Genomic DNA, 27,259 nt, shown 5'->3' with positions numbered 1-27,259 from the left:
GTGGGCTTATCTTTTGGGTCCAAAGGTGTTGGTACAGGTGTCATTCATTAGAATGAGACACAAACCTTTAAATTCCAGTTCTGTACAAAGGGATTGTTACATTGACAGAAGTGATACTTTCAGTCAAGACTCTAAGCCAGATTTTTGCAGATGAGTACAGAGGATTCCCAAGGTAGTATCCATGCATATTTCGCAAAGTTCAAAGAACCAGGGTCCGTTTTGTAGACTAGATTAGCTTTATTTGACATCGACACTGAAACATCGAAACATGCAGTGAAATACATTGTTTGCATCAATGACCAACACAGTCCGAGGATGTGCTGCGAGGCAGCCCACAACTTACTAACCCGAACCCATACATCTTTGGAAATTGGGAGGAAACTGTGGCACCTGTAGGAAATCTACACATTCACAGGAGAACATACAAACTCCTTACAGACAGTAGCGGGAATTGAACCCCAATCACTGGCACTGTAAAATGCTACACTGTGCTACTCCATCACGCTGCTAATGTCAGAAATATACACAAACATGTTCCACCAACTGCTAGGCTGGGATAATCAGAATTTGTGGTTAGTTTAGGGATAAATATTGTCCGGGGCTTTAAGGACAAATATCGTTCACTGCCCCGCTTCATAATAGTGCCATGAATAGTTAAAATCTGATAGCTGTAAGACAGCATCTACAATACTGCATCTCTCTCTCAGTTCCACAGCGAGTGTCAGTCAAGATTTTTGTGCTTGGGTCTGTAAAGTGAGATTCGAACCAATAATTTCCTGACTCAGAAGAAAGACCATATATCCATCTCAACAATCTGTTGTGAGGACAAAGGAATTGTTGACAGCTCGGCAACATTTCAGCCCGAAACATCTCAGTTCCTTTCCTCCCACAGGTGCTGGTTGACCCACTGTGTTCTTCCAGTGGATTATGTGTTGCTGCAGATTCCAGCATCTGCAGTCAGTTGACTCCAGTACTTATCCAGCTGGTTTGAGTATCTCACAAACCGCCGATTTCCTGAGATTTTCACGCACAACAGTCTAAAGAGTTTAGAGAATACTATGAAAAACAAAAAATAAAATCCACTGAGTAACCATTATGTAGGTGAAAATACCTTGTTAATGAGAGAACTTAAGAGGAGAATAGCCAGACTGGTTCAAGCTGACAGGAAGGTGACAGTAACTCAATTAACCAACCACAAGTTACAACAGTGATGTGCAGAAGAGCGTCTCTGAACACACGTCAAACCTTGAAGTGGATGGTCTACAGCAGCAGAAAACCACACCGGGTTCCACTCCTGTACCTAATGAAATGGCTCCCGAGTGTTCATCAGGACACCATCGTGGGTCTGAGCTGGGGGGCAGTGAAGAACTTGTAATGCAAACTTGCTCACGGCTGCCTGTAAATGTAGGAGGACCAAAAGATCATTAAAATAACAACAAAATTAATTAGAGTGCAAAACAAGAAGAGGCACCAGAAATACAGGCAGTGATACTCTGCCACCTGGTGTTCATTGCAGGTTTTGCAGTGCAACTCAACTAAACCCATGAAGAACACCAAGAACTCCAGCAGGAGTTGGGTTGGCCTTTTGAGTATGCTACACCATGCATCAAGATACTGGCTGACTTTTTATCTCAGTGCTATTTTCCAGTACTATCATCCCTTCTTTCCCTTTATGTCTAACAGAAAGTCAGTTTTGAATGGAGACACAAGAAACTACAGATGCTGGAATCTGGAGCAACAAGCAATATGCTGAAGGAGCTCAACAGGTTGAGCAGTATTTGTGGGGATGGGGAGAGCGGGAAGGAACTGTCAGTATCTTGGGTCCTGATGCAGATGCTGCTCAACCTGCCGAGTTCTTCCAGCAGATCATTGCTCTGTTTTGAATGAGAGTGGCTGAGCTGCTATTGTCTGCTGGTGTGGAGTATTCCAAAGGTTCACAAGCTCCAAGTAAAAAAAATTCTACTCATCTCAGTCCTAAAGGGTCCTACTCCTTTATTCTCAATGTGACCCAACCTTAGTCTCCTGTGTCAGGGGAAATAGTCTCCCTTTATCTCACCTACCAGGGTCAGGGAACTGTCCTGGAGTCGATGGACCATCTGTGTGCGTGTGTGGGAGGGAGGAAAGGGGCTGGTTTTGCTGTTGTAGTTTTGTTGCTTAGAGTGTCCTGTGTTGTTCTGCCGAGCACTCTGGGCATGCTGTGTTGGTGCTGGAAAGTGTGGCGACACACGTGGACTGCCCCCAGCACATCCTTAGGTTGTGTGTTGGTTGTTAACGCAAGTGACACATTTCACTGTGTGTTTCCATGTATATGTGATAAATAAAGATGAATCTGAATCTTTAAATATTCTGTACATTTCTATTACATTTCCTTTCATTCTTGTAAACTCTAAAGAACACCCAGTCTACTCCATCCCTCCTCATATTGCAAACCTGCTGTCCCTGGAACCAGTCTAGTAAATAATCACTGTAATCCCCCTCTATGGTACCTGTAGTACTCTGCAGAAGTCTAAGGTACCTACATATAGAGCAAGGGTGCCTAAGACTCTTGTACAGTGCTGTATTTGTCAATGTGGAGCAGAGAGTGAGTTTGTAAATCTGGCAGGAGCAAAGGACGTTGGAAATGGCAAGGGTGGAGTGCTGTGGGAGAGGAGGCAGAGTAGGAGTAACAGGGGTGGGGGTTGGTATGGGTAAGGACACACCCAGTCCTGAGACACCAGGCAAGGTCATTTGATCCAAACAATTGCTTTATTGATCATTACAGAATGTCTCTCTGGTGCTTCTTGCTCCTTCTCCTCTCTCTTCCCCTCGTCCCAACCATGATTCCCCTCTCCCTGTCCCCTTCCCACTCTCAGTCCACAATACAGACCCATATCAGAATCAGGTTTATCATCACGCACATGTTATGAAATTTGTTTTGTTGCAGCAGCAGCAGTGCAATACATAAACTTACTATAGTACTGAGCAAAGTCTTGGGCACCCTCGCTATATATAGATATGGCTAAGACTTGTGCATGGTACAGTATGAGGGCTTAATCCTGCAATAAAGGCTAGCCTACCATTTTCTTGCTGCACCTGCGTGCTGGCCATCAGTGCCGTGTGCAATCACACCATCTCTGTTTGAAAAGCAACACTATTCCTCACCACTGAACAAATGTTCTGCTTTTCTGTTATGTGCACCAGAGATGTCCTCACATTTTTTCTCATTATATTCCCTGTTTTTGCCCCACTCACTCAGCATGTCCACATCACTTTGAAACCTCTAGATGTTCTGGCTGGTTTAGAATTGTAGGCAAATTGGAAACCTGGTATTGATACCTCTTAACCAAATCACTAACGCTGACCATGAAGAGCTGGAGCCCCCAGAACTGATCCACACAGTTTCCTAGTAATCGCACTTTCCAATACAAAGATCTACTTGTTTCCACACATTGCTTTCTGTTTAACAACCGATTCTCACACCATCCTAACCTTGTTAATCCACCTGCTATGTAAGACCTACTGAAACCTTTTGGAAATCCAAATACACCATATCCACTAGACCTCCTTTCTCCACTTTTCACATTCTCAAATAACCCCTGGAGATTAGTCAAAAATGTTTACCCTTCATTAATTTACTCTGATTCTTCCCCATCCTATTTCCCCTGCCCCATGCCTAAAAACTTGGTTATTACATCCTTCATTATACACTAGTGGCTACTTTATTAGATACCTCTTGTACCTAATAAAGTGGACACTGAGTGTACGTTCATGATCTTCTGTTACTGTAGCCTATTCCACTGCAAGATTCATGTGTTGTGCATTCAGAGATGCCCTTCTGCACAACACTATTTTAACTCATAGTTATTTGAGTTACTGTCAGCTTGAACCAGTCTGGCCATTCGCTTCTGACCTCTCTCATTAACAAGGCTTTTTCACCCACAGAACCGCCGCTCACTGGATTTTTTTTTATATATTTCGCACTATTCTCTGTAAACTCTAGAGACTGTTGTGCATGAAAATCCCAGAAGATTAGCTGTTTCTGAGATACTCAAACTACCCCTTCTGGCACCAACAAACACTTCATAGTCAAAGTCACTTAGATCACATTTCTTCCCCATTCTGTTCAAGTTGAAATTCAAGTTCAGTTTATCGTCATTCAACTGTACACATGTATACTGCCAAACAAAACAATGTTCCTCCAAAGGTACATATAATTCACACACACAGCACATAAAACAATGTTACCACAAATAAGTTAATAGCATGGTGTATTTACATCATGTTTAGGCTGAAGAACTGAACAAGTCTGCATGCTTCTATGCAGTGAGTTGCTGCCACGATTGGCTGATTAGATATTTGCATCATTGAGCGAGTGTACTTAATACAATATCCAATACCAAACAAGAGAAAATCTGCGGATGCTGGAAATCCAAGCAACACACACAAAATGCTGGAGGAACTCAGAAGGCCAGGCAGCATCTATGGAAAAGAGTACAGTCAACATTTCGGGTCAAGTCCCTTCAGCAGGACTCAATAAAGTATCCATTGAGTTTAGATTCAGACAAGTTCACTATTCATGATGTTAGCCAGTATCTATTTTCTCTCCTTCTGCCCCCAGCATTTTCTTAAATAATGGTACTTTGCTATCCTGAAATCGACAGCAATAATTCCATATTCTACAGTGCTTTGGAAGGTAATAACCAGTGCTGTTGCTTCTTCTAAAGCCCATCACCCCTGTTGGGGCATAGGCCACTGACAACAGCTCGCCAGATTCCTCAGTCCTGGGCTGAAGGTTGATCAACCTTGTGGCTTCTGCTCTCACAGGGATGAGCTCATTGGGGCTTCTGTTGGCATTTCTTGTACAGTGCTTGAAAAAGTATTCAGCCCTCACAATTTACTGACTCATTTTCAAAATTTTAAATATATTGAAATACCTTGAGCTAATCTGCAAAACATTGTGCACCACGCCAAATCAAAAGAAAAAAAATCCAGAACCTGTCAATAATTTACTAAAAATTAAAAACCAAAATTGAGAGGCTGTAGAAGTGTTCATTTCCTTTGTAATTACTACACTAACTTTCCTCAGGTGCAATATATACCTTACCAACTCATCCAATTTGTTGATGTAGAAAATTGGAGGATCATCTGTTTTCAATGAGCTCATAAGAATAAATATCCCCTCTCTCTGTAAGGTCCAACAGTATGGTAGGTTTTCAACAGACCAAACCAAAATGAAGATAAAAGAGAATTCAAGACAAGCCAGGGAAATGATAAAGAAGCACATATCTGGGGAAGGGTACAAAACCATTTCAAAGGGACTGAACATATCTCGGAGCTCAACGCAGTCCATTGTAGAAAAAGTGGGGGAAAAAGATATGAAACCACAGCCACAATGCCTAGGTCAGGTAATCCATCTAAACTTAGCTGCTGGAGAAGAATGGCAACTGTAAGAGAGGCTACTGTCACAGTCACTGAGTGAGCTGCAGAAGTCAATGGCTGCAACTGGAGGTGAAGTTCATGGCTCCACAAAAAGAGTATCCATGGAAGAGTGGCAAGGAAGAAGCCCTGGCAAAAAAAACATATCCTTGCCCATAAAGGCTTTCCAAAGTCACTTAGAAGATGCTGTAAAGAGGTGGAAGAAGGTCTTGAGGTCAGATGAGACTAAAGGGGAACTTTTTGGCCTAAACACTAAATCGTACACAAATCTAATACTGCACATCAGCCAGGTAACACCATCCCTAGAGTAAAGTATGCTGGAGGAGGCATCATGCTATGGGGATGCTTTTCAGCAGCAGGGGCTGGAAATCTGGTCAGGATTGATGGGAAGATGAATACTGCTAAATAAAGAGAGATCCTAGACAAAAACCTGCCAGCCTCTGCCAGAAAGCTTAAACTGGGGAGGAAGTTCATCTTTCAGCAGGACAACGACTCAAAGCACACTGCCAGAGCAATCATGGAGTGGCTTCAAACAAAGAAAATTGATATCATGGAGTGGCTCAGTCAGAGTCTTGAACTTAACCCAATCGAACATCTCTGGAAATTCCTCAAGATCGCTGCCCACTGCCGTTACTAACCTGGCACAGCTTGAGAAATTTTGTAAGGAAAAATAGGCAAATCTTACTCCATCATTTTGTGCAAAGCTAATAGAGAGATTCATCCAAAAAGGCAACTGGCTGTAATAGCCGGGAGAGATAGATCAATTAAGTACTGAGCAAAGGGGGGTGAATACACTTGAACACTGTCATTTCAGTTTTTGATTTTTTATTTTTCATACTTTACAATTTTCCCTGTTTTGGGCTCTACTGTGAAAAAGGGAGCATGTGATTCTCAAATAAAAATTCTCAGTTATATTGATCAAAATCTTTGGTTGTAATACTCATTTATGTGAACAAAGGGATGGGGGCTGAATACCTTCACAAAGCACTGTAGCTCTGGGTTTTTACGGGATTCTCCTCCTTTCACAGCTGGACTTGAGACCATCCATGGTAGAGTTTATGGAATAAGTAGAGCAACTTTCTCTAAATCTTGGGGAGTCATCAGCTTTCAAGCTCACAAACCTCAAGTTCTGTTTCTTAATAACATTTATTTCCTTCAGTTTGTCATTTTCACTGGAGCCTTGGTTCTCTAATGAATCTGCAAAGTAATTGTTAAAGTCATTTTCTCATTCCCATTACAAATTTTCCTATCTCTGTCTGTAAAGCTATTGTTCCAAAGGTTCCACTGATCTACACATTTAGAAGGCTAAGTGAATTATAACAGTCTTTCTGAATAACTAAACATCAACTTCATTTAATAGAGTTGAAAGCTGATGAGTTTGGAAATAATAAATGACGAACACACTGGTGATTTTATTTTGTTATCAATTGCTTTTACATGAGCTGAATGGTTGAAATAACATCTTCCACATGTATAGTCTTCAGCATTAAAGCAGTCCAAGTAAAAGATAAGCTTTACTTATCACATATACATACATTAAAACACACAGTGAAATGCATTGTTTGCATCAAATCGGATCAGTGTGGATTGTGTTGGGCAGCCCCCAAGTATCACTACGCTTCCAGCGCCTACGTAGAATGCCCACAACTTACTAACCCTAACCATATGCCTTTGGAATGTGGGCAGAGTCTATATGTCCATGGTTATGGACAGAAAATATAGACTCCTTACAGACAGCGGAGGAATAGAATCCCAACCCTACAGTTGGCACTCTGAAGTGCTGCACTAACTGCCACCCCTACAAAGTGCGAACAGGAGGTGGATGACGGAAGAAATTGATTAATGACAAAATTGTTCCATAATGGTGAGGACAGAGACAGTTGGAGGGTTACCTAAGTAACAGAATGGCTTGCAATGTTAATGCAAGGGAAGCCCGTGACTGGAGAAGAAAGGTGGAATCAAAGGCGAGGGGGAACTTACAAATGTTTGAGCCCCTGGAGGCATTCAGTGAGGGTAGTGACAACAGTAACATAGATTTTGTGGGAGAAGGTGAGAGGGCTGCAAAGTTTGGAGACTGAGGTTAAAACAGATACTTGTACGGTGAAATACAGATGAGGATTAATTATGGTGAACGCAAGCTAACATTGAACATCTGAAAGAATGACTGGCAAAAGAATACATTGTGCAGTTCAAAAAAAGGATGATTATACTTTTTTTTTAAAGTACAAATCATAGGAGAATTCAAGCTTACATAGAAGCTAATGGATGAATGCATTACAGGAATAACAAACTTGTCACAAATCATTGTCAACTGCATCTCTCACTATAAAACACTGTAACAAGCTTTTTAGAATTTTGGCTGCTAAAAGAGAAATGATTTGATGTGGGAGTTGGATGTAGGAGTGTTCAAGAGGCTGGAATTGGAGGCATGCAGGGTATCTTGGGAAATAGAAGTGCAGGAGGATACAGAATTAGGAACGGATCAGGTGGGTATGAAGCATTTCATAAACAGAGAGAACATGATAACTAGGACAATGCCTAACAGCAAGAAGAGAAGCATACAAAACTGAATTTTCAACAGCAGATGAGCACAGGTATGGTTGAGTCAGGCATTATCACAGAGAAGGAAATAAGCAGCTTGAGCAATGGGATGTGATTGCAAGCTCATCCCTGCATCATATACAATGCCAGTGTAACAAACATCTGCTTCAGTCTCATTGCTCACAATAGGACAGAACGGGTTACAGTGATGGATCAATGATGGCACCCTAATATTTCTCAATACTTATGTAAAGGGTTTCTTTTATGTTACTGCGTAGGCTAATGAAAATGGCTTCATTGTTATGTTATAATTAAAATGGCTTCTTTGTTATGTTAACTGCTGAGAAAATTCTCTCACTAGCAGCTTGTTTGGGTTATATTATTGATAAGAGAGAGAACGAACCAATTGGGATAGATGTTATTCTTTCTTGTGTGTCTGTAAGCTATTGTGATGCACAGGTTTTTGGGGCAGAAGGCGTGATGGGGAGAGAGAGAGTGGACACGGTGCTGTGAGCTGGCTAACGAGGTGGGACCCCAAGCAGGAGTCTGAGGTGCATGGGTTTTTGGGGTAGAAGGCACGATGGGGGGAGAGAGAGAGGGGACATGGTGCCGAGAGCTGGCTAACGGGGTGAGACCCCGAGCAGGAGTCCAAGGTCCAGGGTCTTCGGCGAGGAGAGGAGACGGAGACAGACACGTGTGGAGCATCTGGTCGACCACCATGGTTGGTCCCAGGCGGCAGGTTGAAGTGGGCAGAGGGGATCGAATGGTGAAGAGAAGATTGTTACTAAAGCTCCAACTGTTTGTGCATGAAGAGATTGAACTTTGATAAGTTTGGCGCCTTTTATTTTCCTTTTATATTTTATCTCTATTAATTATATAGTTCCAGTAATATCGATAAATTGTAATCAATTAATCGTATCTGGTGTTTTGTCTGTTATTTGGCGGGGTGGGGTACATCACTCGGCATCCACACAAACTAATGACCCAGTTTGGCAGGGCCAAGGGCTGTTTCCCCTAGACAACAGCGAGTTGAGTGAGCCTGAGGCTTTCCAGGGGGCTACACTTAAATGCAAATGTTACATGATCAGTTTTGAAAAAGCAATACAACTAGGAACAACAGTGGTCACAAATTTGTTTCTGAGGTAGAACCAGGCCTAATATGCATATATACAGAAAGTGATGCTGTTTTCTTTGATGGCCCTTCCGTGAGGCAGATGGATGAAAAATAGCTGTGGGTCAAAGAAACACCAGAAAGAACAGTGCATGAGTGAAAAGGAAAGCTATTGCAGATCTGATAAAATTCCAGACCTGGCAGGAGTGAAAAACTAGAACTTCAGAAGAAAGTTTGGTGAAGCTTTCAAACCCAAAGGACAATAAAAACATAGGACAGGCCAGCAGAGCTAATTAGGGCGGTATGGTAACGTAATGGTTAGCACAACGCTTTACAGTGCAGGTGACCCAAGTTCAATTCCCGCCACTACCTGTAGGGAGTTTGTACGTTACCCCATGACAGCATGCGTTTTTCTCTGGGTTCTCTGGTTTCTGTCCACAGTCCAAAGACATTCTAGTTGGTAGGTTAGTTGGTCATTGTAAACTGTCCCGTAATTAGGCTAGGATTGCTGGGCAGCGTGGCTCGAAGGGCCTATTCCACACTGTATCTCAATAAATTTTAGAAAATAAATAAATAAATAAGCTGATGATAGAAGCAACAGCATCAATAGACACAAAAGGCAACTGGATGAGGGAAATGTTTGGGGCAATTAGGGCCTGAGAGAAAATTTAATATAAGAAAGTGATATACTTATGTCCTTACCCATTTTCAAAAAGTATGCTCTTAGCAAGTTCAACTGAGCTTTACTTCAACATATTGCTGGCAAATATAACATTATGCTCATATTTTAATTAACTGCAGACTATTTCTGGATTCTGTAGAACCACAGATAATGTATATTTGGATTCATTTAGCAGCTCAAAATTTGAAGGTAAAAGTAACTTCTAAAAGATGGCAATCACCTTCAAAAAATTGCCTTCCCCAACTAACTAAAATAATATTAATTACACAGATGGTTTCTCTCCTGTCTCACTCAGCCACTAACATCAGGTTTAACTAAAAAATGTATTGAGATTAGGGACACCACAGTAGCATAGCAGTTAGGGTAATGCTGTCAGTAAGAAATGCATGCCGAGTGGGTTTCCTCCGGGTGCTCCAATTTCCTCCCACATTCCAAAGACATACACGTTAGTAGGTTTTTTGGTCACATGGGTGATATTGGGTGCTGTGGGCTCGTGGACAGAAAGGGCCTGTTACTGTGCTAAATCTTTAAATTAATAAAAATAAAATGGGAAAACAAAACATCTCATTGTATATTTCATCCCCATATCTGGACCATACTCTGAATGCACACTGAACAGTGTCACATCAATTGTATCATGTCACAACAAGCCTGAAAGGGTCCCGTATCTCTAAATAAAAAAATAAAATTGTCAAGCAGAAGGAAGCTATACCTTTTAAAGAAGGGTGACTGCATCTGATGGATTGCCTTCCCCTTGATTCCAAAGCTGTGAGGGGTCCACGATGTCATCCATTGTCAAATGGTGTCTTTTTGTCAGGACAGTTGCTGTCACTTCCCATCTGGAGTTCAGCTCCAGTTCATGCTTGGACCAAATCTGTGACGAGTTTTGGAGCCTGATGATTCCGGCAAACCTGAACTATTTCTGAGCAGGTTATTGAGGAGTAATTACCACACGATAGTCAGCATTTATGTATTTACGCACATTTTATTTCATATCTGTACTTTAACCTCTTAACTTTATTTATGTAATTCTTTATTCTTTATAATTATTGGATGTTATTTTTGTTGCATGTTTCACCAACACAGCACAGAAAAATCTTAATACATGTAAGTGTATGATGCAAATAAAGTTGATCCTTGAAAAGCACACACTGTCAAATTGTTGAAATATTTGGAATAAGCTGGTGGTGATTCATTCATTGGATTTGTCACATAAGTGTGATAGACATACCTGGGCAATTTTTCATACTGTATATGCAGACAGATGAGTTCCATTATACTGTGACTTTGGCTGAAGGTCTGGTTAGTACTGAAGCACGAGCCTTCAGCACTACAGCTGGGATGTCTAGCAGGGCTTTGCTGTACCCAGCATCTTAATAGCACATGGAGGGAGCTTGAATTATCTCAAGGCTGGTTTCTCTAATGATAGGAAAAGAAGACATGGCATATTTAAATCAAGAGATTCTGCAGATTAAAAAAAAATTTCTTGGAGGGGAGTATGAAAATCAGATGGCTGGTTGTGGGGCAACCTGAATCATTTAAGGTTAGTCGTATTAGAAATGCCAGGCAGGCACATTAAAAAAGCTTTTCTGTTTGCATTCAAAAACATAACATATAACTTGACAGAAAAATTGTTCAAAATTTAAATTCTGCGTGAAGCTCTGTATTGAAATGACCTTTTGTTCAACAGCCTTTCAAACTACCAATCCAAAAGTATTAATGCCCTGGATTCCCACCGGGAGTTGGATCCTGGCAGCAGGATTTACCAGAGTGTCCTTGAGATGGCTGAAAATAGACTGCAATGCAATTTCCTAATTTCCAATAACTTGTGCGTACTTGCAGTTCCTGTCTCAAGCATTCACATATGAAGGTGGCATCTGCCCAGAACTGGAAGGTTGGAAAGAAAAGATTCAGTTTTTTTTTTAAAAAGAATCAGATACTTAACATCACGCCTTCAAGATTTTATTGATCTTATTTGCTCAAATATTGCTGTATAATCAGTGCTTCACATATCACATGCAATACATTGCTCACATAAGTTAAGAGCTGTAACATGTAAGACATAATTGGGACATGCAATCAAACAAGACAAGTGGAAGTGAGAAACATTAATGGAGGTGGATTCCAGGTTGCTTTTTGTCTCCGGCACCCCGGAGCCTCCATGTGCATTGGCTCAGGAAATGATCAGGAAGTAGCAGAGAGGGCAGAGGCTGCACAGATATTTCTCAACAACAATACAAATGGTTGTTCTTCAAAGGAACATTAACACAATTTTTAACATCAGTTAGGTTGCAACTTTTCTTGAAAATATCTGTTCATAATAAGGTTACTCAAGCACCAGCAGTCCTCAGTGACTCTGCCTGAACAATAGAGTCAGCAGACAGTTCAGACACAGGTCATCCTAGACAAGTAGGAGATAAATACTGATGCCAACTGAAGCATCCTATCTGCATGTCAATTGATCACAGAGCAGGAATCATATCAGGAAGCTTGTCTTAATTGATTAATGCTGCATTTGAAAATATATTTACCCAAATGGATGTTGAGGAAGCTAGATGCAAACATTTATTGAAATAATAAACACAGTGGAAACACTCAGCAGGTCAGGGAGCAGAAACAGATCTAAAGCTCCATATCAATGGCCCCTTTATCAGAAGTAGAAGTGAGAGTTAGAAAGAAAGATGGCAAGGGAGGAATGGATTGGACAAAGAGTGAGACCAGGGTTGTTGAGTCAGTTTGCTGCTTATATAGTGGTCTAGTTGACAGATCAGTGAGGGGAGTTAGAAAGAGGGAAAACAAACAAAGGGACATGTGAAAGCGATGAAATACAGGTGAGAGCCGTTACTGACTTTTGAAATCTGAAGAATGCTCAGCAGATCAAGCAGAACCTGCAGAGAGAGAATCCAGTTAGGCCCTACAGTTAGAGTTAATATTGCATTGGCAATATTTAGTTTACACCAAGTTATCTGAAATAGATAAATTTGATATTGAAATCTGAAGACTGCCGGTCAATGAGGTGCCATTCCTCAAGCTTGCGTTGGGCCTTATCAAAACAGCGTAGGTAGCCCCAGACATTCTCCCACTCGTGAGCCCCAACCCAACCATGAGGAACAACTAATCCTGCCTTTGGGCAATAGGGAATCTTTGGGTCTCAATATCAATTTGAAGTTTCAGATGACTTATTTTTCCTGCTTGTATCAGATCTTCTTTGTTTTGCTATGGTTATTCATCTGTAATATTATCTCAGTCTGCTCTCTGCACATTCACTGCCTGTTCTGCCGTTTTATAGCTTTTACATGCCCATTTACTTTCTAACAGCTCTCGTCAATCTGACAACCAAACTGCTCCATAAACAATAAAATCATTTTGGCAACCATGACCACACCATATCGGGAATATCCACTTTGTCGTATCTATCACCCGCGCCCCCCCCCATCTCCACCATCTTTGAGCTTACACTTACTTAGTTCTAACAAAAAAATTATGACTTGAAATGTTACCCACTTCTCTTTCCATAGATGCTGACTGACTTGCCAAGTTCCCGTGACTTTTTTGGTTATATTTCAGATTTCCAGTACCTGCAACTTTGATTTTCATAAACACTTAATGCACTAGTTACAAGCCATTTCTATAAGTTACTGATCCATTTCTATACGTTTTTGATCTATTTACTCTTATACATACTCTTACTCAGTAAATCATCAATAGTAATACAAGTATGAAAGTAGGATCAACAACCAAGATCAAGGAACAATCCAAGCCAATAACATAATACATATTTTACCCAGCTCTTCAGAAATCCTGATAATGAGTTACCATTTTAAAGTCATCAGGATTAAAAAAAAACACACAAATATATTTAGACTCCAACATAACTGACAACACACAAAAGCTTGAACAGGAAAAGGGTGACAACAAAGCTGACAATTTGGCAAATATCCAGGAACAAATGTAGAATAGAGCACAGCAACAATGTATGTGTGATAAACCACTAGTCACAGAACTATCAGTGCCTAGAGTCAGGACCTTACAGTTAATTTTCTACACAAGGCTGCATTGGGAGTTCAAGGTTTCAATCAAGTCATGCCTGGTTCTCAACCTTTAAAACTTTCAAAGATCTTTGTCAGATCACACTAAATATATAAACTAGTGAAACAAAAATGTAAACTTTTAGCCATTTTGTTGCTGATATGGTTAACAGTGTACATGAAGAAAGATGATAAAATACAAGAGTTTATAAGAGACACCAAGAAAGAAGGAAAAATGCCACATTGTAATCCCTAACACATTTATCCCGAAGTGTAATCCAATAGGATCTACTGCTTCTCCAGCGTATATGACAGATAAACTCTTCTCAGGCTTCCTGCCGGGTACAGGTTTTGATTATAACCAATGTTTCGTTGACCAACTCTGCCACTCTTGTCAGGAATGATGCCTGGGCATGTCTAGTCTGGTAGTATTTATACCCCTGTAGTCCATCCCTCCTGATGGTTAGAAACCCACATCAAGGAGCACAGGTGGTGTATCCATTTGGGTTACCTGAAGAAATCAGTGGTAGCAGGACATTGCATTTATAATGTGCATAGGATTGATTTCAAAGGCACAGAAATACTGTGCTGTGCCAATAGCTTTTGGGACCACCTGGTAAAGGAAGCCATTGAAATAAAACTGGAGGAAAAGAATTCTAACAAAGACAAAGATCTCACTCTATGTAAGAACTGGAATTCCATTGTAAAGAAGATGGAAGAACGGAAACCTGATTGGATGAGGACTAACCAATGATGAGGGATGGACGATAGGGATATAAATACCACCAGACTAGACATGCCCAGGCATCATCCCTGCCGAAGATGGCAGAGTCAGTCATCAAAATATCAGTTATAATCGATACTTGTACCCGGCTGGAAGCCCAAAAAGAGCTTATTCATTGTAATCCAATACTTAACTGCTGCTCAGAAATCAGTACTCAAACAATAAAAGGCAACCAGACACACAAAAAAATCACCAAGTAACTAATTTAATGGTCGAGAACCTAAACAAAACTCTGAAAATTAATTCCTCAATCTCTTTCTCCAATCTTTAAGTCTCTGACCATTTAGGACCTTAGTGATCTAATCAGAACCACTGATTCTGCAAATTGTCAGTCTTGTACTACCAGCTCAATGAATGAGCAATAGCCAATAATAAAAAAGTGGTGCTTGTCTAAATCATTTGGTTCCAAGTCTTAATTAAATACAAGAAAGGGGAAGTAAATTAAAGCTAAAATACTTAATTTTGGATATTTTAAGAGATGGGGTCTGAAGGATTAAATATATTTACTGACTTTTTACAGCCTTTCTTGAAATACACACCAATATAATACAACTGGATATTATGATTGAATAGTTTTTTATTTAAATGCATATACTAGATACAGACTCAATCTGGTACTGTGTGATTTCTGCAAATGCATTGTATATTTTTAGAATTGTGTAAAACACGAAGATACATCTCAGGTTTTGCAAAGCCGAAACCAGTTTAAATGTTGGTTCTTCTACGGAAATAACAGATCTCTGGAATATGTAGGTAGCAGATGTTTTCAGCGGACACAACTTCAAGCGAGAGAAACTGTAGTTTCCCAAAGAGATGAGATCGCCACTTAAAACATTTAATTCCATATATTAACCAGAGCAGTTTCATAATCCACTTTTGATTGTTGAAAGGAATCCTCCAAATTTATTCCCATAAATGTCTGCACTTTATCTGCCATTTTGTTTATGCCAGAGTACACAGATTTCAATGATATGGGGATAGTACCTACTGTAAACATGAGATTCTGCAGATGTTAGAAATCCTGAGTAACATACACAAAATGCTGGGGAATTCAGCAGGTCAGGCAGCATCTATGGAAAGGAATAAAGAGTCAACGGGTTGGGCTGAGACCTTCATCAGGACTAGCTCAAGGGTCTTGGTGCAAAAAGTGAATTTTAAAGTCATTCACATGATGCATTATGCACAGTAAGCAGAAAATGTGCATGAGAAAGGAAGACTGTGCAGTGAAACTTAAATTAAAAATACAGGGTTACCTTTGTTAAGGCATCTGTCACTAAAGATGCCATTCATGCTCCAGATAAGATCTTTGACTTTTAGTTGGTTGTGGGGTTATGGGAAACAGGGAACCATTCCCATTAGCATCTTGCTACAATGTCCAAGCATTATTTAATGAAGACAATCTCCCAGTATGGTTTCATCTCAACTTTCAGAGATACATCATCTGCTTTAGGTCCATGGTTAGGAACAGCACCTCTCTTTGAGGATCATCATTTGGCACTTATTTGACTCCACGGTTACAGATCAGGGATTCATGCCTCTTGGGTACTAATTCCTTGCCTACCATATGATAAGAAAATTATTGGCCTGAGAACACCTGCAGAAATTAGCATTTCAGTATGTATTTCCATGTACTACGGGATTTCTAATCCATTTACCCTAATGTTGAAAATTAGTCTTCAATTTTCAAGTGTACATATTGGCAATGCATTTCAGATCTAAGTATTTGCTATTCAGTTCCTTTTGGATTAACTATATTTTTTGCATAAAATGGAATATATCCATAAACAAGTATATTTGTGGCAACTGGTAATACACTATAGCCTAGTTATTTTTCTACCTCATTCATCCTGATTGGATCAAGAATTCGCTGGTTTCTTGTTGGGGGAAACTGGATCATTCAGAGGTGGATTGATGCATGTTTCTTTCTAGTCAATGCTCTGAAAAGCCAAGGTTCTTTTTGACCGATGAATTTTAAAAAACACTACGAATAAATGAATGAACTGAGGATCAAACTTATGAAATTATTTAGGTCCTTTTATTCTTCAGGAATCAGCAGGCCAAACCCAAGCTAACCACCGTGAACATAATGTTAATTAAACAATGAGTAGCCTACAAAGTGAAGTCCTTAAAGGAGTGAATTTATTATTCACAGTGCAATCATACTTATTATGATATTAAGCAATTATCTCCCATGTATTAAAATGTTTTATTCAATATTACATATGCTCACAGAGGACTAGTTTTAGCAATTAGTATGGAATTTTATTTATCTAGAGATAGTGCAAAATAGGCCCTTCCGGTGCCACGAGCCAAGCTGCCCAGCAACCCACCTACTTAATACTAGCTTAATCACAGGACAATTTACAGTGACCAGTACTAACCGGTACACCTCTGAATGAAAACACAGAATCCAGTTTAAACGCTGAGATTCAAGGTACAAAGCAAAATAAAAATCTAATTGTTTGAGAGGTATAGAGCTTTCATTTCTTAAAAGGTTACAACCTTTTCTTTATCCTTGTAATTTATTACAATTAATTGATTCACAGAAATAAAACTTACTTCAGGAAGATAATTCAGTGTGGCATTTTGCTATTAAATTAGCACAAGAATGCCAATAGCTCGTTTTTCTTCTTTACTTGAAAGTGAAGATTGTGGAACTTAATCAAAGTCAGACAGCAAGGAGGCCATTCAGCCCACATGTACTAATCCCATCTCCATCAATTGGACTGTGGAGTTCAGCCTCGAGAGTATATTTACAAAGATAGGACCAAGGAGACACTGGAAATGGCACAACTGATTATTAACAACTGACGAGATCTAGATCCTTTAACAAGATGATTGCAAACATTATTCTCCCAATTTCAATTACACTTACAGTTAACAGGTAGAAGGCTTCATTATTAGGAAAATCTTTAATGCTTTTGGAACAATTCTACATAAATAATCACCAATAGATTCCCTATATTTGAAGACCATTATGATAGGAGAGGGATATTCAAGATTTAATAAAATCATGATGTCACTGCTGGTTATTAAAGCTCATATCAAGATGACTAAAATAGAGAAATCTATTTTACATCTTTTGGGAAAAGATGTACAACTCGGTCAATGAAAAAATTCCACAAAATCCACCAGTGAAACATTTCGGCACTATATCCAAGAACATACTATTTCAACTAACTGAGAAAATCTCCCCAAGAATAGATATTTTGCTATGCTGGGAAAAGTCAGTGTATTGCATTCATTTCCGGTCACCTCCATTATTGTGAAGATGAGGAGGCTTTGGAGAGGGAGCAGAAGAGGTTTACCAGGATGCTGCTCAGATTAAAGGGCATGTGCTAAAGAGGTTGGACAAACAGGGTTTATTTCTCTGTAGTGGCAGTGGCTTGTGGACCTGACAAAAGTTTATAAAATGAAAGGCATAGATAGATAGCCAGTATTTTAATCCTAAAGTCAAAATGTCTGAAACTAGAACCATGCATTTAAGGTGAGAGGGGTCAAGTTCAAAGGAGATGTATGGGGAAAGTTTTTTTCAACATACATAATGGTAGGTCCTTAGAATGCATTATCATGGGGTGGTGGTGGAGGCTAATGCAACAAATGCACCTAAAAGGCTCTTAGTTAGGCACATAAATATGAAGAGACTGGAAGGGCCCAGTCCATTTGCAGGCAGAAGGTATTAGTTGCATCAGCTTAATTACATTAGCACAAAATTGTGGGCCAAAGGGTTTGTTGTACTGTTCTATGTTCTAAAATTTTAAATTTTCTTCCCACCCCCCAGGAATTATATTGAAGTACATATAACACTGAAATCAAGTTACACTTGAAAAAATTGAGCATTTAACTGATCAGAGAGCACAGCAATTATACTTTTGGCTGTCAAGAGCTGCTCTTTAACTGCAAAATAATATTCAAATTTGTGCAATACAACAATCTGTTTATTTATACAGCAAGCCTCTGACATTTCCACTCTGGATTATTAATCTGAACCCAATGGGACTGCACTATATGCGTCAAATTGTGATTGGGTATGCCCAAACTATGTTCTCAGGATCATGGCAACCAAGGACTCTATATTTTTAATTAAAATCAAAACTGCTAATGCTGGATAAGTAAAATTAAAACAAAAAAAAGTTGTAAATACACAGGTCAGGCAACATCTGTGGAAAGAGATGCAGGGTAAACATCACAGTTCAGAGGCCTGGTCAGGCAAATAACCTCTTCCTTAATGTCAATAAGATAAAGGAGAAGGTTATCAATTTCAGGAGAACTCACACATCCTGCACACCTTCTCATAGTCCCAGAACACATTCTACACTATCAAGAAAACTCACCAAGGCCTCTACTTTCTGAGGAGGTTAAACAGAGCTGGACAATGGACACCAATACTCACAACCTTCAACAGTATGCAATAGAGAACATCTTAACATGCTGCATCACTGTATGTACAGAAACTACACTGCAGTGGACAGGAAGGTTATCTAATGGGTCCTCAAAACTGCCCAACGCATCAGCATCATCAGCCAACTCGCCATCAAGGACATATATAAAGAAAGGTGCCAGAGAAAGGCCAGCAATATCATGAAGGATCCCACCCACCCATGGACTTTTTGTCCCAATCCAGGCAGGGACAAGGCTATGTAGCATCGACACCAGGATCACCAGACCCAAAGGCAGTAAGGTTGATCAACACTTCCACCCATTAACTCATCCCACCACCAATGCTATCAGTCACCTTATGTACACCTCCTTTAACCAGGGTCAATGTACATATGCTATCTTATGTATTATTTATTGTTTTTATTGCATTCTTTATCTTAGTGGGTTTATTAATGGTACATTGAATCTGGAGTAACAATCATTTTATTCTCCTTTATACTTGTGTACAGGAAATTATATTGAACAATCTTGAATTGCAAATATCCTTCAGTGGAACTGTGAAAAAAGAGAAAATTGTTTTAATTTGTAGGAAGGTTGGTTATAAGGGAAAAGGAAATATATGATTAGGCCAGGATGACATAGTGATAAGTGGTTCATAAACACATCTCATTGATAATATAATGAGGGTAGTTAGCAAAAGACATGTTTGGTTTTTCTCCCTCTCACTGCCTTTATTAATCTATTAATCACATAGCTTCATTAACAGTTTGCCACCAGATCAACCTTGGCCTCACTATTTCAGAGAGAATTCCTCTGTCATGTTTTGTAGACCATTTTATTTTGAGATACAGTACAGTAACAGGCACGTCTGGCCCAATCAGCCTGCACTGCCCAATTACATCCACGCGGTCAATTAACCTACTAGAACGAGTGTGGAAACTGGAGCACCTGCAGGAAATCCCTTATAGGCAATGGTGGGAATTGAGCCTGAGTCGCTGGTGTTGTAATAGTGTTACGCTAATCACTATGCTACCCTGCTGTCCCAAATGGTCCTTTAAGACCATATGGCCCAGTGAATCTATGCAGACTCTCAGAGTAATCCTATTCCAGTAACTATTGCCATGAAATTTTCTCTCACATGCTCACTGACTCACCCCCTCACCACCACTTTCTAATCCTGCTACCACTTGCAGTAGCCAATTCATGTATCAACCAGCACATCTGTAGGATGCGAAGGAAACTGGGGTAACTTGGACAAAACCCACAGAATGTGCAAACTCCAAACATCGGAGAACAAATGTAAACCAGTATCATAGTAGCCATGAGACAACAGTTACTTGTACATATCCTTACCCATCTATTTCCTATCCTTTCTTCTACCCCCACATCTTTATAAACATAAAGGTAATTTGTTTTCCCTGTTTCAGAAGTTCTGATGAAGGGTCTTTGACCTGAAAGGCTCTCCGTTTATCATTCCGCTGCTACCTGACCTATGGTTTAGCATTGCGTTAATGACTGTTCAGACGATATAAAAAGTCTATTTCTCTTGACACTGGAGATTTCTCTCTCACTGACTACTATGTAAAGGTGCTGCTGAAAAGTAGAGGTCCAAGAGATGCAGCTTGGATTCAAAAGGGAATAAAAAGCCAGAAGGTTTGACTGGATAAGAAGAGCCAAAGTATAGAAATAGGCTTAAGGATTTTGCATGACGACAAAGTTCTATAATTTGGGCCCTAATGGGAGCCCCACTCCACAATCATGTGTGAACTGGGGTCATTTTGCATTCCCAGGCTATTATTCTGAACAGCAGAATATTTGAGATCATAGTCACACCAATTGTGGAGTGGAGTATGGAAAAAGTATGGTTCAGTTTCTGACTTTATGCCTGAACTGATCAATACTAACAACATCCTAATAGCAGCAGCACAGGAGGTCCATTTGCAGTAAAAAAAATATGAACTTCAACTACTAGAAGCATTCCAACTAAATTGATAACAACACATTTAAAACACAATGGAAAAAACACCTGCCTCTGAACGTGCCTGTCCCATTGAGAATGGAAGTCCTTTTATGTAACTTTTTTGATCAAACCTTCCCTTCTGGGGTTTCTAACTTTGAGTAAACATAATCATGTTTCACATGACCTCCTATTGCAAACTATAGTAAATCAAAATGCCTTTTCCCCACTGCATAAAAAAAAGCAAACATGTCTGTCTAAATTCCTTTATTTGTGTCTTTTTTTTGTGTGGGCAAGGATCTTTGAAGCACTGTGCTTTAACATTTTTGAAGCACCCAAAACAGTCCTGAAGGACTGCCAACCTCACCTTGGCTTTCCCTAATGACACAGCTGAAGCCTTTTAGAAGTGAATTTGCTGAGTAGCTTGTCATGGAGATATAGCTGGTCACGGTGGATACATTCAGACATAAATCAGGGAGTTTTCAAAACTTATGCAATGAATAGACCTTCTACAGTACCCAACAGTCTTCTCTATTTTTAGGTTTTGCTGGTGTTTACAAAATGTATCAAGTGGCTAGCACGGATAGTGAGTGGTCTTGCTTTGTTGAAGTCAACCTGATAATGCTCCAATTTTTCCTGCTCTTTAAAGAGTACTGTCATTTAACCAAGATATGAGAGTCAACCAAAAAGAACTTCATCTAAACAAACCAGAATCAAGCCCAAAAGACTGCTAGGTCAGATACATACCTATAATCTTTATTTTGCCTGAATATGACTTGTGTTGTTTTGTTCTTGACTTGCAACCAAATATGCTCTAAACATGCATTGATTGTTAAAATATGCTGTTACAAATAACAGTAAATCGATCAGGAAAAAATAAGGTGTCAATAAGAAAATCAACAAGCTAAAAGATGATTAAAAATAAACATTGAGGCAAAAAAGGACACAAAAAATACATTTGTGATTTCATACAGAAAGGGGGGAGAGAAAGACAGAAAAAGGGCAATCTGTCAATCATAAGGCTATACAACTTCTGAAGTGTTTCCACTGGAGGCTTTAAAAGCAATTGTGCAAGACAAATATATAGATAATTATTTTACAACTAGACGTAACCAGACTGTCGGAATTTGCAATGTGTTAAGTGAGCAATGTGCACTACAGCATACAATCAAGCTGTACAATATTAAGCAAAACAATTTAAATATATCAAAGATACACTCTCCATTGTAACTTACAAAATACATCACCATGCAGTAGTTATCAATTCTACCTCTTAATTTAAAAACAAATATTAAATATAATAAAAAATGTTAAAAGGATTTTTAAAAATCCAAAACAAATAAAGGTTGCATTAAATGGATCAAGTCAGAGCTCTGAAGGGATTTCATTAACTAGACTGACAGTGTTCTGTGCATATTAAATTCAACCCAATCACGCCCAAATGCAATACAAACAAAAAAATAGCATTTCATTATTTTTCTTGGTCTTTTCTTAGAATCTATACATTATTATGTAAAGGAACAAAATTTCCTTACTGTCCAAACCATTGTTACTAATGAAATATCTATCACTTCGCAAACTGGGAAGAGAATTTCCTTTTCCTTAAGTACAAGAAAGAACACATAATGTGCAATATGCAAAACTACTAGATGGTCAAGGTGGTAAAGTAGCTATGGTGGTGAAAAACAATTCTGTGCCTTTTATGAATAGTACCATGTGCATGTCATTTAATATACTAACTGGCATGAATTCTAGAACATGGTGAAATAAAATTTCAACATGCAATTTAAATCAGGCAACATTATACTCTATTCAAAGCAATTATTAGGTTGTGTGACATTAATATTAACTGTGGGTATCTGATTGCAGGCTATTCATCAGCTGACCAGAAGAAAAATTATACCACTGAGATCTAAATCTATGAAACAGGTAAAGCAGCAGGGAAACTTGTATTGCAAGGGCTTACGATCAAACAACAGCTTCAACTTCAATCTTTGTCAGGAAAGGCAGATTTTTTTGTCACGTTTTGGCCCTGGTGTACATTCTGGTCTGCCCTTTCTTATTTTATACAATCTTTGACAGAACACAAATTAATAAACCAACAAAATTTTTAAAAAACATCTGAAATAAATGCTTGGAGTTTGGACCAGTTACAGTACAACAACTTGATAGTCATAGAACCTACAAGTCTGACTTCACGCCTGACAGATGTCAGCATGGCTTTGAAAAATTGTCCACTTTGTTTTAAAAGAAAAATGATACAACCAGAGTACAATTTCACAACTAAAGGAACAGTATACATGATAAAACAGTTCCACTTAAAGCACAAAACACTCACAAAACCCTCACTTTGCTGCTAATATTTTCAGACAATACAAGACCAATTTCTTTTGTTGTTCATTATAAACACTATTTGAAGTGGTCAGGACAGCCCAACAAAAAAATTCACAGCTAGAGCATTTTAATTGTCAAATATTGTAAAAAAAAAGGCAAAGATTCATGCTCCTTTTGATCAAGTCTTTCCAAAAAAAAACTGAGGCATTTGACTACCGCAGAGTTCAAGTTTAAAAAAAACATTTTGGGTTCTTAAGCTGAGATTGGCAAATGGATACAAGCAAAAGAGCTCAGCTTGCACACACTCGTGCACTCCTGTTCACATCTGGGTGAAGGTGAGCGACTGCTGGACCATCGAGCTTCTGCACAGAACCGTTCAAATGGCATCAAAATGGTTCAATCCTTGGTCACCTGGAAAGAATGCAATAAATAGTCAAGACGATACAACTGCCAGTTCAATGCACAAAAATTGGGGCTAGCTGATAGCTGTTTCCCCCAAAGTGTCTAATGTCTAATTGTTTACTTATTTTTCAATAAATTTCTTGTTTGGAATCAGAGAACTGATCTGAATTAGGAAGTTTTGCATGCAAACTCAGTGGATTGTTATCGATGACTATCCAAATAGCACTGGAAATGATGAAAGCATGACTCTTCTGATCCAACCCAAGTACAATTACAAATATTCATAGTCAAATGTAGGAACTATGCTTTGTAGAGTTTACCAGAAGCGATTATCCACCAACACAGCAGACAACCAGTAAGCAAAATCTTTAATGGCTAACAATTTTGATGTACTTGTGATAAATAAATCTAAATATCAATGAAAAAAATATAATCAGAAGCATTCAAAGTATAAAAGTGGAGTGTGTACTAAAGATTTGTGATTCACTGACCAAAATTATTTACACTCAGCTCAGTAATATAATGGAGGGAATGCAACAATTTTAATTATACCTTTTTAATTGACTTCAACACAACATTCAAACCAAGGAGCTCCAACTAGAATTATTTGGGACTGCTTAAATAGCATCTTTCCTTCTATTAGAATACCATTTATGCATTGAAGGCTCTTAAGACAGTATCAAGTAGTTCCTTAAAAATGTTTATAACATATTTAACTATTCTAGATTATTTTGTGGGTAGGTAACACTAGTACCTGAAATTTGAAGAACTGCTTTAAAAACAAAAACAGTTGTGATCATAACTCACCATGGCACAAGGGAGGGTGCAGGGACTATACTAGACCATCATATAGAGAAAGCGCTTGGACAATAGACGGATCAGCTTTTGATCCCTCTTGAAACTCCTGTAGTGTTAACTTCCCATCGGCATTCTGTAACATAGGTAATCAAAGGTAGTGTTCGCAATAATGGAAATACTATAGTACTGTGCGAAATTCTTAGGCACATATAAAAAAACGCTTTCAAAAATATCAAAAAATTACTATAAAGAGCAGTAAATAGTTAAAAAAACTAAACAAAATCAATTTTGGTGTGATCCTTTGCCTTTAAAATTGCATCTATTCACTAAGGTACACTGTCCTTAAGATTTATAAGAAAATTGCTTGGTAGGTTATTCAAAGCATCTTGGAGAACCTGACACAGTTTTTCTGCAGACTTCGGCTGTCTCACTTACTTCTGTCTCTCCAGATAATCTCAGACAGCCTCAATGATATTGAGATCACTGGGAGACTATGCCATCTGTTGCAGAACTCCTTGTTCTTCTTTTTCCTGTAGACAGTTCTTTATGACCACAGTCGTGTATTTGGGGTCATTGTCCTGCTACAGAATGAAGTTGGGACCAATCAGATACCTCCCTGATGGTGTTGCATGATGGATAAGAATCTGCTTGAACTTCTCAGCATTGAGGATTCCATTAATCCTGACCAGATCACCAACTCTATTTGCAGAAATGCAGCCCCAAACCCACAGGGAAGCTCTGCCGTACTTCACTGTCGGCTGCAGACACTCATGCTGCTTGAGCCAAAAATTTTAAATTCTGACTAGCCAGTGCAGAGCACACTTGCTGCCATTGTTCAGCATATCAAGCTTTGTGTTTTGGTGCGTAGGTGAGCTTCTTGCCTTTGTTTCACTTTGGAGAAAGGGCTTTTTGGCAGTAACTCTTCCATGAATATCTCTTTTGATACTTCTCCAGACTGTAGATGGTGCACTTTGATTCCAGTGATTTCTCTGAGATCAGAGCTGAAAGCAGTGCTGGAATTCTTCCAATTTAGAAGGGATATCAGTTTGATGTACCTCTCGTTTGCTGCACTCAGTTTCTGTGGCCGATCACTGTGTTTCTGGTCCTCAACCTTGCCTGTTCCTTTGTGCTTCTTCAGAAGAGCTTGGACAGCACATCTTGAAACTCCTCTCTGCTGCAAAATTTCTGCTTGGGAGAGAGCTTGCTGATGCATGATGATCACCTTGTGTCTTGTTGATATGCTCACTCAAGCTGTGGTATAAGAATTGATGATTTGAAGGTTAAACTGTCACATCTGCCACACTCTCACCTTTTAGTTTGGTTGTCCTTTGCCCAGTTTGATTCCTTCTACACCTGTTTCTGTTTCAATTAATCAGTTTAATTCATTCAACTCGTTATGTCATTGATCATTCACATCTGTTTATTATCTTTGTTTGACCATGCACTGGCCTATATACCTACAAGGTAATCAAGTTTTTATTTGAAAAGCAGTCTATTTTTTACTATGTTACTTTCTTTAACAAAATACAAAAATTCTCTAACTTTTTTTTGAAAATGACACTAATGCAGAAGGCAATGAAAAAATAAACATTTAAAACAAAATTTATATTTTCTAAGACACTTGCACAGTACACTATGTCCTGGTTTTGACAGTGAGCTGGTAAGGACAAAGCCACTCTATTTATCAGTTATCCAAAGAATAATTTTCAACTTTACTATTAGGGTAGTAACTTGTAGTGAATCTCACATCATGGAACCAACGCAATTGTCATTTCAACCAGATGACTGACTGGGTTTGTTCTACAACATAGACAAGTCACTACAATGGATAAAGACTGAAGCTGAGAATTACCAACTATCCCCCAACACTAGACTTAAATTCAGTTACCATGTAATACAAAATATGGCCAAACTCATTACCTTGTCCATCATAGCAAAAATCCTATCCACTCGTTTCTCTGGTGTGTTCTCCTCTTCAGGCAGTTCCACGGTATTACCCTAAGAACCCAAATATAAGACATTAAACACTTAAAAAAAAAACAAGAAATGTAATCAATGAACGGTTAAAGTTGACACACCAGCACTTGTAATGCTTAAGTGAGCTTGGTCATTTTTTTCAATATTAAATGAAATCAATATATGTAGTTCTGAAATATTTGATATAAACAAAAACAATCAAAGTTTGTATTTGAAGATAGGATTAAAAAATAACAAATTTCAGGATGAAATTATACTGTACAAAAGAGAAATAAATCCCAGAATAAAGGAAATGAAGAATATGAGATGGAAAGAAAATTTAACTCAGTAGACATTCATTAATTGAAAAGTAACATTCCCTCGAGTACAAGTGTTACAGTACAGAAACAGACACTTCTGCTCATCAAGTCCATGCTGAACGATTATTCTGCCTAGTCCCATTGAACTGCACTTGCAAAATAACCTTACGTACCTCTCCCGTTCTTGTACTTACCCAAACCTCTCTTAAATGTTGCAATCAAACCCCCAAATACCACTTCCACTGGCAGTTAATTCCACATTCACACCACCCTGAGTGAAGAAGTTCCTCCTCTGGCTCCCCTTAAAAATCTCACCTCTCAGCCTTAACCAAACCTTAGTGGAAAAAGCCTGCTTTCTCCACCTGGGTGTCTGAACACATTCCCTTAAACAGAGCACACTTTAAGGGATAATTGACTACATTTTTGACATTCCAATAAAATTTAACATAAAGAGCTATACATTTGTAGTAATTGGCTGATCAAGATACACAAATTATATAATTACTTTTTAAGAGCTTATTACATTCACAATGGTAATTCACTGATTATTT

At 38.9% G+C, this 27,259-nt stretch overlaps 1 protein-coding gene across 2 annotated transcripts in view; it reads right to left on the bottom strand.

The window, feature by feature from the left end:
* Positions 1-14,207: 14,207 nt before the first annotated feature.
* The window catches only part of LOC140186206 (neuronal calcium sensor 1), a 79,197-nt gene continuing 66,145 nt past the window's right edge, over positions 14,208-27,259 (bottom strand). For both annotated transcript variants that reach the window (XM_072240178.1, XM_072240179.1), the window contains exons 7-9: positions 26,353-26,430; positions 24,442-24,565; positions 14,208-23,643 (exon numbers count right to left, since the gene is read on the bottom strand). In XM_072240178.1, the coding sequence (XP_072096279.1) occupies positions 24,467-24,565; positions 26,353-26,430 (177 nt within the window). In that variant the 3' untranslated portion in view covers positions 14,208-23,643; positions 24,442-24,466. The remainder of the gene's footprint in view (positions 23,644-24,441; positions 24,566-26,352; positions 26,431-27,259) is intronic.

This window comes from Mobula birostris, chromosome 22, assembly GCF_030028105.1.
Source record: "Mobula birostris isolate sMobBir1 chromosome 22, sMobBir1.hap1, whole genome shotgun sequence".
In the NCBI taxonomy this organism is placed as follows: domain Eukaryota; kingdom Metazoa; phylum Chordata; class Chondrichthyes; order Myliobatiformes; family Myliobatidae; genus Mobula; species Mobula birostris.
Note: the sequence above shows the minus strand (reverse complement) of the source record. Positions and strands in the feature narration are given on the sequence as shown.